This window comes from Heliconius melpomene, chromosome 1, assembly GCF_056956725.1.
Source record: "Heliconius melpomene rosina isolate 202511_hmr_F chromosome 1, ASM5695672v1, whole genome shotgun sequence".
Taxonomy (NCBI): domain Eukaryota; kingdom Metazoa; phylum Arthropoda; class Insecta; order Lepidoptera; family Nymphalidae; genus Heliconius; species Heliconius melpomene.
In genome coordinates this window covers 16,552,655-16,570,986 of record NC_140389.1, presented here as the reverse complement: position 1 = coordinate 16,570,986, position 18,332 = coordinate 16,552,655, and the positions used below count along the sequence as shown (strand labels likewise).

Genomic DNA, 18,332 nt, shown 5'->3' with positions numbered 1-18,332 from the left:
TGGGTTCGATTCCCAGTCGAGAAAATGAAATATTTGATATCTTAATGGGAATGGGAGTATCTTAACAATAGATTCCCAAGTTTCCTAGATTTATCTTACTATGTACAGGATGAGGCGTAAAGTTAAAAAAAAGTTTGAGGCCATCGTAGCGCAGTACCACCACCACCACCTACATCAGTTTTATTCTCAAGAGAGCAAATGTTTGAGCAACTGATTTTTGTCCGTTCCTATAGACCAAATGTGACGTTGAAATCCGCTACTCAACACATAGTATCTCGTAAATTATGAATCTTATAATTACGTTCTATCTGCATTACAGTGATATAAAAATTGAAACGATAATGAAATGGTTTAATTTAATAAATGTCATGCTCATAGTTAAACTTAAATAAATTATTTTTTCGTCCATTAAATAATTATATTTTCCATAAGTGGGATTATGACGAAGCTTTAAGTCATTTCAATTTCTAGAATTTAACAAATATACCCTTTCCGGTAGATCGAACGTTGAAGTTATCTGGCTCCTTGTATTCCTTCTAAGTAAACGATGTCTATATTTAGCTGACATAGTGGAATATAATCAAACTTTAAGAACATTATATTATTATGAAAAATGCTATCATTGACGTTATGTGAATCGACAGATTTTGTGACAGAACATTGTCCAATGTTATTTTTATTCACATTCAACCTTCACGCACCTTAATAAGTAAATAACAATAACGCCGATTGTTTTTTATTAACCGTCTAAATGGGAACAGAATGTCTAGGGGTCCAGGTTCCCTTTGTCTACCCTGATACGTGAAGCTAAAGAAAAAATGTTTTCTGATATAAAATTTATTTTTTTTACAGTACTTACTAAAATTAAAGATTTGCATTTCGAGCCAAAAACATTTAGTTTGTATTGGAAAGAGGATAAGATCACAATTCATACAGCCTCTTTTAATGTGACATGTAGGAAAATTGAAATGTATTTGATGTAATGTGTTATAATTATAAAATAAAATATATATAGATTTATACATAAAATATCTTTTTTTAATTAGAATATTTACAAACAAAATCATTACATTAATACAAGTACATATTTTTTAATACTTCTAATGAAGCTTCAAAGTTCGAACGTATTTAAAAATAAAAGTTTTTTTTAAACCTTGTCAATGGAATCTTCCAGCATTATATTCTAGGTTAATGTTCTTTGAAATGTAAACGTTTTTACGTTATTGATTTTAAATTTATATTGACAAGCACAGTGAGTTCACAAACCCTAAATCAATGTATGATAAATTTATTAATTAAATAAAATACTTTAAATAACAGTTTACATATAAAATATATTAGAATGACTAATATGATTAATTATTTATTTAATTAATTCACGATACACATAAGCATATTAAAACCTTAAATAGAGGAATGTTGCCACATACGATAAAAATTATGTAATAAACAATAAACACTATAACGCATCACCCAACTAATAATAATATACATTTAATGTATATTATTGCAAAAAAATATTATATTAATATTAAAATAATTATATTAACTAAAAAAATTGCACTAAAATACTAGTAAATCTAATATGATCATTGTGCTTTAATTTTGACTTTCTGCAAGTGTTCTTTTCTGAAGCCTCGGTTCATGAATGCGCCGATCTTTATTCTGGCCCATTCGGGTGCCAACTTGATGAAGAAATACTAAACAAAAAACAACATTTTATTATAATATTTGTGAATGGCTAACATTACACCAGGGTGCTGCTACTTTAAATTCAATTTAGGAGAAAAATATTTTTTACATTCTATTATATCGATTAAATCATCTTCTCGCTGTATCCCGCACCCGCACACAGCAGGGTCGTTATAGAGAAACTAGTGTTAAGACATTCCATTTCCCATTTTGAGTGGCGGAACTTAACTAACTAGCTGGTTTAGTTAAAAGCTCTAAAATCTTTAAAATCCAAGTTCAACAGTTCATTTCACTGTATTAAATACAGTATGGACAAGTAACACAAATACTAAAAAAATAAATAAAACAATTTATTTAGTGAATAATAATGTACCCAAAAACCTTTATACGTTTTCATTATATATACATTTAAACTAATTACCTGTATACCATGAAGCCAATATCCAGTGGAAGTTTGAACTCTTCCTAAGGTAGATATTGCATTTTTGGCATACGTTGCTGCGTCTGGCACTAACAAGTTACCGTCCATCAGTTTCTGTGAGAATTCGTTCATTTTGGTAGAAATAAAGAGAGGGGATAGATGCTGTATGTAGATCCCCTTTGACGCGTATTCTTCTCGTATGGCAAATGTGAAATTGCGGACGTATACCTGAAAATATCAATTAATATGCTTTGTAATATTTGTTGTAAACTAACAATAAAAATTACATATAAAAAAAAGAATTATTACTCTTTTCAAGGAACTCAGAAATTCACCCCAATTCAATAAATTGATATAAGTGACAATAATATTAATTTTCATAATATCGTGTTTTAGATGGAGCAGGGACAGCGTAACTTTAGACTTTCCGCCTTTACAGAAACATTCGTTTTGAGCTGCGACTTCCAGTATACTCGTAGTACAATGAGCGTTGAAACGATTAACGTGATGTAATATAACCTTTCTCGATTAATGGACTATTTAACATAAAAATAATATTTTAATTCTTTCTGAGATTAACGCGTTCAAATCCTTGAGCTTACATCGCTAATACCACTTTTTTGCTTCACGCAGTATCTCGCACATATCAGAGTACTCAAAAAGGATCCTGGGAACCTAGTGTTAAAGCAATCCGTATCCATTAGGACACTTCCATTCCTTGCCACCAAATTCTGCAAGAATCCTCGTGTTGGGTGGCGGAAAAGAAAAAAAAGTATATCATTTCCTAGAATCGTAATTGAACCCACAGCCTACCGCGTTTATAGTGACACACTTGTGCCCCTGCGCCACTATTGACCTTAACTACTAACCTTAGTAGCTCCATATATAGCCATAAGCGGTAAAGGCTGTAGTTCCGAGCCAGAGGACACGTTGACGACGGCGCCCCTGCCCCTCGCCACCATGCCCGGCAGCACCATGCGCGTCATGGTCGTCACCGCGACGACGTTCACGTTGATGATCTCCCATGCTTTACTTGTGGGTAATTCGCAGAGCTTCATTGGGTACTCGTACTGTACGCCTACATTGTTAACTGTGGCAATGCAAGAAAATATTAATAAAAAATGTGTATATTTATGTGAAAAAGGCAATAATATACATAGATGTAACTGTTCCAAATCTCTCCAAAATGTTTATGAGCGATAATTTACTTCAAGTTTGCGTTTGAAATTTCGGATAACAAGAAATTATGAGGCCGTTTTACCACTGTGAACGCTACGGTTATGGGGTCGATTCCCGGTGGGGGGCCACTCAACATGCAATGCCTCGAGAATTTAACTCTGCTTTAACATTTGAAGAATTAATGTGCCTAATGACAAAGTTTGTTACGAGTAACTCGAATGCTTCATGAGTTCGTTATAAAAATGAAATATGAACTGAATGAACTTACCCAATATTCCCAGAGGTATATCCTTCAGTTCCTCTTCAATGTGTTGATATATTTCTATACCTTTACTAAAATCAGCAACTATGGTTTTCGTTTTTACGCTGTGTAGTTTCTCTGAAAATTCATAATTGAAATATACATTTTTTCCACCTTCTTGGTACTCATTTAGATAGACATTATTGAATTTATTGTTAGCGTATATCAGCAATTTGCAATCATAGGCCAACGTGTTTCAGTAGGGCAGCGCCTGACTGTAAGCGCGGTGGTTGCGAGTTCGATTCCCACTCGAAACTATAAATTATATTCATTTCCCTGTTCTGCTTTGACGGAGTGCGGCGTTGGGTGCGGCCACGCAATATGTGACCGTTAGATATAGGTACATATGTTGCCTCTTTAAAAAAAAAAAGTAATAATTTACTAAATTTAACTATTACAAATAAGACAATTCAAACAATACCAGTACAATTACTTTTAGTATGCAAGATGTGAAATGTTAACACAATCCATTCTTCCATTTTAGAGAAGGTGCTTGGCATTTTGAATCGAGGCCATAACCATCGTGCGATCAGACATACATTTTACATCTATGCCACTATGACGTCTTTATACATAAAACAGATCGTATGATCTATATATTATTTACCTATTTCCTCAGCAACACTCTTCAGCTTGCCAGGATTTCGACTGATGAGTACTATGTTGATGCCTCTCTGGGCCAGTTCAATTGCATATTGTTTCCCTATCCCATCTGTGCTGCCGGTGATTGCTATAAATATAAAAACAATTCATACTTAATACATATAAAAAAAAAATAGCTTTATTTATTTACAAGTTGAGTCGCTGAGACTTCCCAGTATGTAATCGAGGAAACTTGTGTTGGGAATGACTCGCTTCTCCGTTTGGTACATTTAAGCTTAGAGAATAGTTAATAGATATAACAGAACACAAATAAGGGGCCGTAAATGTATACACTTGTGCCTGTGTATGAGTGTGTGTGTGCGTGTATGTGTGTGCGTGTGTGCGCATGAGGTATATTACCTTCATATTATGAAAAAAATCACGTATAAAAATACATTACACGGAGCACACTGCAATTTTTTGCGAAAAATTGATAATTGACTATTAATTCAACTTACGTATATTATATAAATATATATTTTATAAAATTACTCAATTAAATTTAATTACACATTTAAAATTTAATTATTATGAAATATGAAACAACATTAAATAAATACGTATAGAAGTCGTTTATTATATTTTAGACGTTTTCATCTTTGGATTAGTTTTTTTTTTCTTACTTTAATGAGCAAAAAAATTATATAAATATATGATTAGCACGATTTCAAATGTGATTAAGGTATATTTGATAATGTTGTGTTATTATAATTATAAGAGGCCACTCAAGGCGCAGGGGCACAAGCGTACGGCTGTAAACATGACAAGTTGTGGTTCGACATCTGTCGAATGTCGATTTCATTTCATGTTGAGTGGCGAAACTCAACGCCGCACTTTGACTATACCAGAACGAAGAAATGAAAATATCTTTATTCCTCCAAGTGAGGTATACGACGACAATGACGACACGACGGAAATATATATTTAATTATTTTATAATACTGTGAAGTTTTATTCACCGATAAAACTCCAAAACATTATAAAATACTATATTGTGTACATATTTGACACATCTCAATGTTTAAATCAAGTAAATTGATAAACATGAGATAATATTTGATTTATAAAGACTAAATATCCGCGTTATGTCAAACACTTCTATGTAGGTATTGTATTGTACCTGACGTGGTTGGAAGCAAGAAATTGTGATAACTAATAAAGTAAATATGTTCAAATTGTATAAATATAAAATCACTTTAGGTTTATTTAAATTTTGTAAATAAATACGACGTATTTGATTCTGTCTTTTTGTATTTATACGATAGTTGTAATCGGTTGACTTATAAGAGAATGTTGATACATTATTATTAAAGTACACAGGGAAATATTAATTAAATAATGAAAATAAAATGAGGCCTCTTATCCCGCAACCCTACAGGTGAAGTCCCGAAAATGTCAATAAGCGGAAAAGTTACTAGTTAGTTAAAAAATTACTTTTAAATAGGTTTTCTCTAGAAACTCAGAAAAAAAATCACTCAAGGTTGTAAAATACTTAATCCACTCTTGTTCATTAAATTACTTAAAAAAATTCGCTTAAAGTAACTTTAAACTTTATTTTAGTTTAACTGAAATATGTAAATGTATGCACAAAAAATTTAATTTCATTTTAAAAAAAGCTGTTTTTAATCATGAATCAGCTAATAAGAATAAAAACCAAATAAATTAGCTAATTTATAATGTTTAGTTTTGGTGTTAGCCTTTATATTACATTACCTAATTATATAATGCTTTAACAACGGACAAGGTTATATTTCTTATTTAAAATCTTTTTGCGATTCTTTGAACATATTATCTATCACCTATGTAAGGTCGTCTTGGCGCAGTGGGATAGAGACTTGACTGTAAATTGGATGGAAAGAGAGAAATGTCATTTACAAGTATGAAACTCCAAAAAAACACCTACCATAGCAAACTAATTTCACAAAAAACAAAAAGAAATCGAAGTTTTATTTCGATGTATGGGAACTATAATTTCTTAACATTTTTATATTTCGAAAGTGTTGAAACCTTGAAATGTTAATGAAGCAGACTATATTCAGATTAATCAATTTGTTATATACAATTAAATGTTCTTACAAAATAATCAAATAAAAGGCTACATAATTTTCGATATAAAATGAAAAGCAAGCAAGTCTCTATTCCTTATTTAAAGAATTATGAAGAATTTTACGTTATAAGCATAATATATTTATGTTCATTTCTAGAGTTTCACAGCCCCCTTGTCGTAGTGAGACAGCGTATGTCTCAAAACATATGATTGTGGATTCGATTCTATTTTGAAAATTGAGAGGAAAGTGGGGAACGAAGTATCCATCACTAGGTTCCCTCTGCCTTGTTATGCGGGAAGCCGTATTAATATATAATATTTCTATATTAATACAAATTTAAAATATATTGATTTTTGTACTTATTTATGGAAAAATTTTATATTTATACGTCACAAACGATTTACATATAAAGTGTTAGTATAAGACTTGAGAAATCGTGATATCTAACAAACCGCCATATACATAGGTAAATAATATCGCACATAATAAACTAAGTGGCCTTACTCTTTCCTCTCACAAAAGTTTGATTATGATGATCATGTATAACCAATAAGTATCTACCTATTACATTTTTAAAAAACGTAACAATTTATAACGTCTTTTTTATGGTATTTGTACTTATCTTATAAACTCATAAAAATTTCCCTGCGCCAAGACGGTCTCTATTTCTGTTTATTTTATTTATTTTTTTAATTTTACGATACAAATTGTATTCAATACCATAAATAATTTATTTTGTAACATTCAATGGCTTTGCAATCGGTCAGAGTGACCAAGCCGGCCAAATCAACGGCCATGACCTGCCGGCTAGCGAGATTATACTGCGAAAACCTGACGTGTATAATTTTGGAAGTTTCACAATGCATATGAATAGGTATACATATGTCGTTCAGATTGAAGTTGTTGCGCATGCGCATATGCATATATTATGTACGAATTATAAGCGTAAGTACTCGTTTAATATTTTTTTAATCAATGTTTATATTTATAACTTAAGAATACTTCAAGGACTTTATAACATATGTAATTTGTTTTTGTTAAAGCTTAATTCCACACGGATTATATGTTTTTTTTATTCACTACAACTGGGGATAGGTTTATAATATAATTTATTTTAATTTCGCGGAGTTCTGGTAAGAGAAACGCGCGGCACTAGGTTCCGCCACAAAAACATGTTCCTAAAATGGGCAGGAAGTGGTGGAGTGAGCCTAAATAATATTCTTATAAAACTAAGGGTAGGAACCCTTAGTTTTAAAAATGTGTATGTTACCTGTTTTGAGATTGAGGTCAGCCGTGACGTAGGGGCACAAACGTGTGACTATTAACGCGACAGGTTGTTTGTTCGATTCCCACCCGAGGAAATAAAATATTTAATATTTTAATTTTTCGCTCTGGTGTCGAGGCAAAGCGCATCGTTAAGTTTCGCCACTCAACACGTAATGCGTTCGGTTGAAAGTGGGGAGCGGAGTGTCTTAACACTAGGCTTCCTCTGCCTACCCTGATGCAGTGCGAAAAAAAAACTTTTTTTAATATTTTCAAATTACTAATTCGTTCTTACGAAATGTACCGCTTTAATCAAGCTTGAAGGTGGATTTTACCTAAAATATAATTACGAAACTAATTTTGGTGACGAAACAACCAAAGATTTATCGAATAATCGTTTAAAGATTAAAATTGTGCAAAAATACCGCAACCTCGAAAACCAGTCGTTTTGGTCGTGACTATAAAACATATATATTTGTATATTTTTTATCTTGTATTGTACCTCTTACAAGAATACTATTGGTACCTACTTCTTCTTTATCTTCAGACATCTCCCACACAGAAAGAAGGTACCTACACACAATGATCATTGATATCCTACCAATCATCCAACAATCTATTTTCCATACTAAAGACGAGAAGAAGAGTTTGGCGAACAAATTGAATGCCATGAATTCTTAATGAAAACTGGGTGTAATTTAGAGGTTTCCAGACTTACTTTTCTCATAGACCGCATCCAAATTTTAACTGGTTCCGGTCCACCTATACTGCTACATTTTCTACTATATTTCCAAAACTCGACAAAAAATATAAAGTTCCATCCATAAATTAGTAGTTTTCTAAGAAATATATTGATTGGTTAATTAACTAATTAACTATTCACAGTACAAGGAACCAATCAATTCTCACTTATTTCATTCAGAAAATTTCCCATTCGAAATTACATCGCTAAGCTTCTTAAAATTACATCGTTAAAATATTATTATCCGCCTACATTGATAGGTGAAGTCAAACCAACTTCTTAGTACTTCGAAAGTGAGTAAATTTTCGCGGACCCTACTTGAAACCCAATTTTTTGGCCACGCCACCGTAGACCTCAAGTCTTCCGTAAACCCCTGGGGTCCACGTGGACCATTTTTTGAACTAAAGACCTTAATTACAATTATGAACACTTCCCCTAGTGACGGTTGAAACCTCAATATCCGCATTTGTTTGGTTGAACGCGCTAATCTCAAGAACTACTAATTAGTGTATAGTCCATTTATCGAGGAATACTATACATAAGGTACATCATGTTAATCGTTTGTGCAATCCACACCTGCGATATGAATTACACAGAATGAATGCGGGCGAAGTCGCAGGTAAATGCTAGTGATGTATCATAAGTATGTAGGCAGGAATGTATATACAATTATACAAGCCAGGTACCTTCACTGGCACTGAGACGAGGTACCAGGCTTGTATTATTACTTCTCAGAATACTCCGGTACCCTAGAATTTTAACTAACAGAAAATACTGAAAAATTAAAAACAAAATACTTTACACAGAGAGACAATTTTGTTAGCCTTTTTAACTAATTAAATTGCATTCCTAAGTTTGGTTTTTTATATTAAATATTTAAATCGACAAAATAACACACTGTATATTTAAATAATATGTTAGTGCCATATTGTCATTGAAACTAAGTAAGCCACAGAACGCCAGGCGCCAACGAAAGCCAGGCGCAATCACCCTGAAAGATGTCTCTAGATATATCCATTCCTATACATAGGTATCATTATAGCAAAATATGGTATCTAAATAATTGATATAAAAAAAATAAAAAGTAGTAAATTTAAGTACTAGGTATAACTATGTATTTGCAACAAACTATCGATAAATATTCCAATACGCCAAGTGAAGGTATAGAGTATAGACACATTAATATATAATCTTATGATTGCAAATCAAAACGTAATTTAAAGCTGATGAAGCTTTATCTGTTGTTAAGGAAATAATAAAACAGCCATCAGCTATATCTGGGTTACATTAAGAGCCTGTTGACGCAACTTTAAGATGCATGCTTCAGCCTCTACATTATGTAAGTTCTAAATCTTATATGAAAAGTATCACGAAACCAAAAACAATCTTTGTGTAATTTTTATGAATATCAATTACACACAAATTTAATATAATATCTAAATAAAAAAATATTTTTAGTAGGTAAATTTAAGGCAATAAAATTTTATGACTAAGTAATAAAAATATTTTGTAAATATTAATTACATTATACTGTACATAAAATAGCATGTAGTTTTTACTACTTTTTTATCATAAGATGTTTAATTTATACTTAATTACAAAAATAAATATATATATATATATATATATTCAGTATTTGAGGCCAGTCGTGGCACAGGGGCACAAGCGTGCGACACTATGCGCAAGAGATTGTGGCTTCGATTCCCATTCGAGGAAATGGAATATTAAATATTTTTATTTCCTCTTTCTGCCATCGAGGCAAAGCGCGGCGTTGGGTTCCGCCACTTAACACGCAATGTCTCGAGAATTAGACGGAAAGTGGGGAACGGAAGTGATGATACCAGAGCGAAGAAAAGAAAATATTAAATATTTCATTTCCTCGAGTGAGCCACTGCGCCACCACTGGCCTCGATATTTTATATGAATTGATACATTTTGCAGTTTTGTTATCAATATATATAAAATCGAAAGGTCACTCACTCATCACGAAATCTCAGAAACTACAAATGCTAGGAATCTCAAATTTTGCATAGGAGTTACTTATAGGACGTAGGTGCTCGCTAACACGGGTATTTACAATATTCGACTCCTAAGGGGTTGTTTTTGGGGTTGAAAGTTTGTATGAAACTTTGTTACTACAAATGCTAGGAGTCTCAAATTTTGCATGGACGTCACTCATAGGACGTAGGTACTCATGGAGACAGAAATTAATAATAACGTAGTTCACGCAGGCGAAGCCGCGGGCGGGCCGCTAGTATCTTATATAGGAACTGTTCACCTTGTAGTAGGTGACATACATATAGCAGGTGAAGCGTATACAATCGCACCCTTGTCCGCTGCGCTACGACGGCCTATATTTCTAAATGAAATATAATAATTACAAATACTCCGTATGTAAAATACACGTTCATACATCTCATACATGATTATGGCGAGCCATGCCATTCATATGACCCTCATTTCTCAACAGTGGCTCCGTCCGTAGTTCATACAACATCGCAGGCAACAGTGTTGTCAGCTGTGGCGAAATCTTTCGAACCATCTTCGAAAATGTCATTGCACAACCTAATGTTGCATACTTTGCTACTTCTTGTACTATTTATATTTGACACAGTCAGGTTTAATGGATTGTTTTTTTTTTTATAATAGTAATTGAAAAGTTTTAAAGACACAATTTTTTAATGCTGAGGATTCATATTTATTTTAGTGATGTCTAAGTCGGTATTATAAAGTAGAGCATATTATCTTTTAGTACTTCCTAGTATGTGAGCTAGAAATTCTAAATTCTGGTTAAATGAAAATGTTTATTTTTATTATTTTTTAATATAGACAGTTAGTTATTCTTTATTAAAATAATGATTGCCTGATTGACCTGATTTGCCACATAGCTGACTGACGTCACAATGCTTCTAAACGTACGTATTGCTATACTCTCTTAACTTACTCTATTATTTATATGAAACTCATTTACGGTTTTAATTTTAACTATTAAAAAATACAGTAATTTACAGACAACATATTTACTATTACTCTTAAGTATTAATTGCAATAGGTAAGAACTCAACGTACATTAAATTTACTTACTGGAAAATTACAAAGCACTAATTTATTTTTTATTTTTTTATTTTTTTATGGGTTTTAGTTTTACTTAGAAAAGTATTATTATATTGTCATCTTTTGTTCAGAGATATTATGTATCACCCAAAAACAAAAAAAAAGGACAAAATATAATCGTATTTTGTAATGACTCTACAAAAGCAGCGTCAAGTCGTTTTTATAAGAGGCGACGTGAAATTTTGAAACGTAGCATATGTAAATATAATATATTTTAAATTTAAAGACATAATTATGCAAAGTGTAATAGAAAAAAATAGTATAAAATCTATTTTGTAAGTCAAGATTTTTTTTTATTTTCACAATAACTTCCGTTTCTTTGTTAGATTCTATACAAAACAGAATTTTTAACCGACTTCCGTAAGGAGGAGGTTATCAATTCGACTGTATTTTTTTTAAGTTTGTTATCTCAGAACTTTTGTCTAGGTAAACCGATTTTGATGATTCTTTTTTTATTTGAAAGGATACACTTCAAGGGTAGTTTGATGAAAGTTTTTTTTTGCCTTTAAATAATATAAATAGTCGACACTTAATAAATTTATATTAGAAAGAGCTTTAAGTAACGATTTTTTTAATGTATAAAGGTCACTTCACAGTTCACATGTACGTACATAAACAAACGTCAGTATTATAAATATTTCTAAAAATTCTTTGTAAATTTTACCTTCAAAATTATACCATCGTCCTGAAGTAAATTAATTAAAACTAAAAAATATTTTAACTAAAACTTAGTACCTACCAGCTAAAATTATTATAAGCCAATAAATAATTTCTTCAATATTACCGACACTTTATGCACATTACATTATAAGATACAATAAGGGTTAAATCAATAAAAAATGTAATTAAAAAAATAATATATTGTCTTTAACTCACCAGCCCAAGGTCCGAACCTCTTTGACAAGGGTAACACTTCCGTAGGAATGAAGTAGGGCATGAGATATGAGGATACCAGTTCCAAGAGACTCCATAAAGAATCTATAATGAAAACCGCTACCGCTATAGCACCTATCACAGCTAAACTTATTAAAAGATACATTTTGTAAACAAAAATACTATGATTTTGATAAGAAATTGTGTTGTTAACGATTAAATAGCGATACACGTCCTCATATCGCGACGGTGCGGACGGCACTGAGGTTCGCACTCCGTACTCCGATAGGAGAGTAGCCTTACTGTGTTATGTTATTTCAAATTCGATTCATCGATAGTAATCGATTTGTATGCTTCAATTACATTTACATTTAAATTTTAAAAATATATTTATAAGCTAAACTATCTAACTGTCTATCCAACTATTTCTCTTTTATAAGCTTAACAGAATATCTTTACATTAGGTTCCCTCTGCCAACCCTATTATATTAGGGGTAGCGAGCGCATGGGTGTAGGATTGGGGAGAGCCGAGTGGTGTACCCACCCCAAGATAGTCTGGTGTCCACCAAAAATTATAATCAAGGAAACCCTGGAAAATATCTGTAGATACGCCCATTGAAGAACGTGAAATTGTTCAGCCAATTGCATTAAACACAAAGCATTTAAACTGTCTTGTTGTAAACATTAACTAATGCCCAATAGATTTTTTTTCTAAATATATTGATTATATTTTCGCATACATATTTTCTTTTCTCTAATTTTCAAATACAAATATATAGTATTTCGATTTTATAGCAATGTTCATTTTGGGCATCACAAAGAATTGCGTTAAAAATATAAAAGGCAATGATTTTTTCATTTCTAGACCAAACCCAAAAGACCAAGTTATAGTGACCAATTTATTTATATATGAATGTTAGGATTAATAATTTATGAAATTACTAAATTTCAATGGAAACAAATAACGTTACATACTTAATTTATTAATCTCAGGAGAAGAAACGCTATTTTTGAACCAGATTTATACATTCCCGTACATTGCTATGCACAAACATAAGGCACGTGATAACTACCATGACCATGCCACGTATTTACCATCTGCGCTCTTCAATTTGTCTGCGTGGGAAAGATCAAGAATTCGTCTTTGAAAGAAATTAGATGAATTCAGTAAAATTATAATTTGCCCCGTCACTATTTCCTAGACCCATCATTGAAATCAAGTTTGTCAAAATATAGCCCGCACTTTTCTTACTTCTTTTGTTTTAAACTGTAATGTCTAACTTTTAAACCACTGAGGAGGGAAAGTAATAAAATGAGATTATAAATTCAATGAAAACTTCAAAGACCGAGGCAGTCGTGGCTCAGGGGCACGAGGTGTGGCTGTAATGCAATGGTTGTGGTTTCGACCCCCATTCGGGGGAATGAATTATTATTTATTAATATTTTTATTTCTTCGCTCTGGCACCAGGCCCAGCGTTGAGTTTCGCCACTCAACACGTATTGCCTCGAAAAAACCGCCGGAAAGTGGGGAATAGAGTGTTTTTTTGTATGCTGCTAACCCCAGAGCCATTCACAGGCGTGACTGATTCAGTCTTGGCCGGTTTTATTTATAATTTAGTATCATAAAATTTACAAATAACCATTTTACAAATAATATCTATACATAAAAATTTAAGCTTCAGCGAACTTAATAAAACAGTTATAGCAATATTGTCTATCCATTAAATCAAGAGTAATATCCAGAGTTTACTTATAAACAATATACAATAAGTATTTTAATTTTTTTGACGTTGACTGAGCAAAACCAGTAATACTACAACTGAGCCAATTCTAAATCAAGAATCAAGGTGCGTTAAAAAAATAAGATTGATTCGTGAGCTTTTATTATATTTTGTTTATATAAACAATTTATATGAAAATGAGTTTGAATCTCAACATCTAGTATAATTATATAAAAATTAATTGCAGTAGCTGTCTGTGATACCATCTAAATGGATTTTTAATATCGTATTTTTAACGTTAGAAAATCCTGTAACGAATACTCGCCCAAGTAACTTACTTGCGGACTGGCAGATATAGGAGATGCTCATGGGAATACCCATTAAAACCTCATGGTACTTGGCTCTGCGAGCGTGTTGAGCGTGTTATTATGATACCATGAAATTGTGGGCACCTAATAACCACATAAGCCAAGCTTTGGATTTGTGTGTGCGTGTGTACTCAGATAGTGTATGTGTACATCCACACAAATAGAAAAATGTATATAGCCAAGTAGTAAAAGAAAAAATCATAGGCACGACACTGTTCTTGATGATATAACGAATTGATATATTTCTTATTTAATTTTTTATTATTGATGGCAAATAATATATTTTATTTTAAACAGATTATTCTGGCTGGCTATATAAAAATTTCATGAATATAAACATATCAGAAATTGCATCTGCGTCTACTCTCAGTAACAGGTGATTAAAAGAAGGCAAATCAAATTTATACATATCACTTAAGATATCAAAAAATACATATTTTTGATAAAAAAGCAAGTACACCTATCCCCCGATTTACACGGTACTATTTTTACACGTTTTCGCTTTTACACGGTTTTCCAAATAAGTTTTTTTTTGTTTATATCGCACTCGTGACATAAATCGCTGCTTGGTTCAATATGAAGAATTTTACAAAGATCTTGCATATGAAGACAAAAAATTCGAAGCAATTGTTAATAACCGATTTTATTACCCATCTCTCATAATGTAAATATAGGTTGTACTGCTTCAAACATCGAATCGGCACAAATAAGTTCAAGTGATGAAAGTGAATTCGAACCTTCGATTCCGACAAAAAGAATGAGACTAATTTCTAACAGTGATGAATGATAATAAAACACCTTTGGTTTTATTTTTTGTTCTTCTGTTTAATGTATTCTAATTAAATAAAAAACAATGTTTCCGTATTTAATCATATTTTAATCTGTCAATGCACTTTATTTTTATTTCTGTGTACACCTAAAAATATTGAAGAAAATCACAACTGTTAAATAGCAAAATTATGCGTATTCTGCAAGCTTTTCGATTTATACAGTTTTGACTTGAATATTTTTAATTTTGGATTTACACGGTTTTCTCAGGAACGTATCTACCGTTTAAATCGGGGAATAGGTGTATATACTTTACACATTCAAAATAGAATATTATGTTTATACTGGTCACCACAGAAAACAGCTAAACCTTGCATATCGTTTCCAAATGCTATAATTATTCATATGAAAGATAAATATATACATATGTATATATTTATTTTTATCTTATATAATATACTAGCGGCCCGCTCGCGGTTTCACCCGCGTGAACTATGTTATTATTAATTTCTGTCTTCATGACTACGTCCTAGTGACCTCTATGCAAAATTTGACACAATTTGTAGTAACGAAGTTTCATACAAACTTTCGTCCCCAAAAACACCCCTTAGAAGTTGAATATTGCAAATTCCCGTCTTAGCGAGCACTTACGTCCTATAAGTAACTCCTATGCAAAATTTGAGATTCCTAGCACTTGTAGTTTCTGAGATTTCGTGATGAGTAAGTGACCTTTCGATTTTATATATATAGATAAAAAGTATATAAATAAACAAATTATAATATTATGTTCAGCTTTATTATTGATATCTTGTTTCCTTACATAAAATATCTGGCATTATAATAAATAAAATATTATTTGAAAAACCTTATTTAAAACAAGCTCTCTAGGTTTTTTTTATTGTGTATTGTAATATGCAAACCATTTGATTTGATATCCATATTAGGTGGGTTGTGCAAAAAGTTGTAATACGCCATTTTGAAGCGACGCGGCGCGACGTTCATTTTGGATTAACAAAGATTATATATAATTTTATACTCATTCAAATTCAAATTCAAATTCAAATTCAAAATATTCTTTATTCAAATAGGCAATTATTATAAGCACTTTTGAATCGTCGAATGAACATATGAACAAAAAGCTACCACCGGTTCGGAAGGCAGTTCTGCTGAGAAGAGCCGGCAAGAAACTCAACTGAAGTCGTTATACAAACTTTAGCTCAATCGGACACTGGGAAGTAGATATAAACTTTCACATACATTAACAGACAGACCAACATGGCAAGTTAAATAAAAGCTTGTAAAAAAACCGACTGTGAAAATTTAAAATTTATATTATTTTCCCATGGATGGCATTGTTAGGACTGGACCAAATTAAAATGAGACCACACGGGAAGTGCCAGCCGTAAAACAAAAAATATATTTGATGATACTCATCGTATCATCAAATATATTTTTATTTTTATTTAATTTTATATATATAATATATATTTATATAATTTTCATCGTATAAATATGGCGCACTGGGACAGCCTCTGCCTGTAAGCGCCACTCGCAGGATGTTGTTTCTATGCCTGCTTGTTACGGAATTAAAATATTAAAAACCAACAAACAACCAAGTGCGAGTTAGACACGCCCACCAATTAACGTAAGCAAAAAACGGTGCATTATTGCTCGTATCTTTTGATTGCGTTGATTTAGAGGCTTGATTTTTTACAACATCAATACAAGTTTTATTTTTTCATGATTTTTTTAAATATTATACTTTATTGTATAATAATTCCCGGCCAAGTCTAAAGACTTAAAATTATACATAAAAATGTATAGAGGGAAGTACCCTAGTGGCGGACACTTAAGGTTTTTACAAAAAGAAAGTAATATTTCGAAAATGGTAGTTTATTGACAAGTATTCTAAATCAACACATCTTACAATCTTCTGTAAACTAACTTTTCAATATTTATTTTACGTCGATTATTAAAACGACAACGTAAAATAAATATTGAAAAGTATTTTAATTAAAAGTAACACGAAATATAATAACAGAATAAAACAAAACTTAACCAAACTAATCTACTACTCGAATAAGAGAAGAGAACCAAAAAGATGTGAATTAATAAAAAAAACCAAATTACCATACAAAAACTAACAGTAGATCGAAAATATATGACTTATTTACAAAACCGTCAATATACGTTATTAATATATCCTACCAATAACGCGTTATAACTTTTAAAATGGAAATAAAGTTATAAAATCTTGGCAACATTGATGATGTCATCAGAATAATTGATATCAGAATAATTGTGAAATATTTTATTTATAAGCTTGTGCTTCGTGGTAGTATTTATTTTTAACCGACTTCTTAAAGGAGGAGGTTATCAATTAGTCTGTAATTTTTTATGTTTGCTACCTCAGAACTTTTGACTGGGTAAGCTGATTTTGATGATTCTTATTTTTTGAAAGCCAATGCTTCTCTGTCCAATTAATATACACTCCATTTAAAGATACTACACTAGACCACGAGCTCAGGGCGGGAGAATGACTGACCATATCCTTTTTTTTTTTTTTTTAACGCTGGGAAATGCAGTTTACGCAGACCGACAGAGCGGTACTGTGGGGCTCACCGGAGAATGAACCCGATACTACCCACTAAAACCCAGCGAGACCTACCCACCTAAGCAAGACGCCGCAGGATCGCTCACGCATTCCACTACGGCGACTCGGTGGTAAGCCCGCCTGTAGCGGACCACCGTCATATTATTGGTGACTCTCTAGGGTAAGGGGAGTTGGAGATGAGCGTACTGCCTTCTCCTATTCCCAAGCCTACGACGACGGAGCGGGCCTGCATTTGCGCTGGACTCGCGCTCCCGCTCCGCGGCCTCCTTTAATGCCATCACAGAATCGCAAAAGGAGACCATGGTAGACCAGTGCCTCTCACTATCTAGCATGGCCCCCACCACACTTGACAGTGAGAGATCTCTACTGACTACATCCATCAACACATGGCGCTGTGGGGCCCAAGCAGAGCATTCGGCCAGTGTGTGATGCGCCGAATCCACCGGCGCATTGCACTCGTAACACGCTGGTGATACCTCCCGACGTGCAATCTGGTGCAGGTATTTACCAAAGCAACCGTGCCCTGTTAGTACCTGCACCAGTCGGAACGTCAAAACCCCAAAGTTTCTTTGGATCCAGCGTTTAA

At 32.5% G+C, this 18,332-nt stretch overlaps 1 protein-coding gene across 1 annotated transcript; it reads right to left on the bottom strand.

Annotated features, from left to right (window-relative positions):
- Positions 1-821: 821 nt before the first annotated feature.
- LOC146541785 (inactive hydroxysteroid dehydrogenase-like protein 1) lies at positions 822-12,550 on the bottom strand. Its single transcript, XM_085192423.1, has 6 exons — positions 12,279-12,550; positions 4,201-4,323; positions 3,561-3,671; positions 2,983-3,203; positions 2,114-2,341; positions 822-1,700 (listed from the first exon to the last, which is right to left on the bottom strand). Exons 1-6 carry the CDS (start codon positions 12,439-12,441, stop codon positions 1,590-1,592), a joined length of 957 nt encoding a protein of 318 aa, XP_085048549.1. The 5' UTR covers positions 12,442-12,550; the 3' UTR covers positions 822-1,589.
- Positions 12,551-18,332: the final 5,782 nt, after the last annotated feature.

Excerpts from the sequence above, each read along its gene's own strand:
- LOC146541785 (XM_085192423.1), bottom strand. The coding sequence starts at position 12,441 with ATGTATCTTTTAATAAGTTTAGCTGTGATAGGTGCTATAGCGGTAGCG. Across the intron at positions 4,324-12,278 it reads GAGGTTCGGACCTTGGGCTG|CAATCACCGGCAGCACAGAT; the intron begins GTGAGTTAAAGA and ends TTATATTTATAG. Across the intron at positions 3,672-4,200 it reads GAGTGTTGCTGAGGAAATAG|AGAAACTACACAGCGTAAAA; the intron begins GTAAATAATATA and ends ATGAATTTTCAG.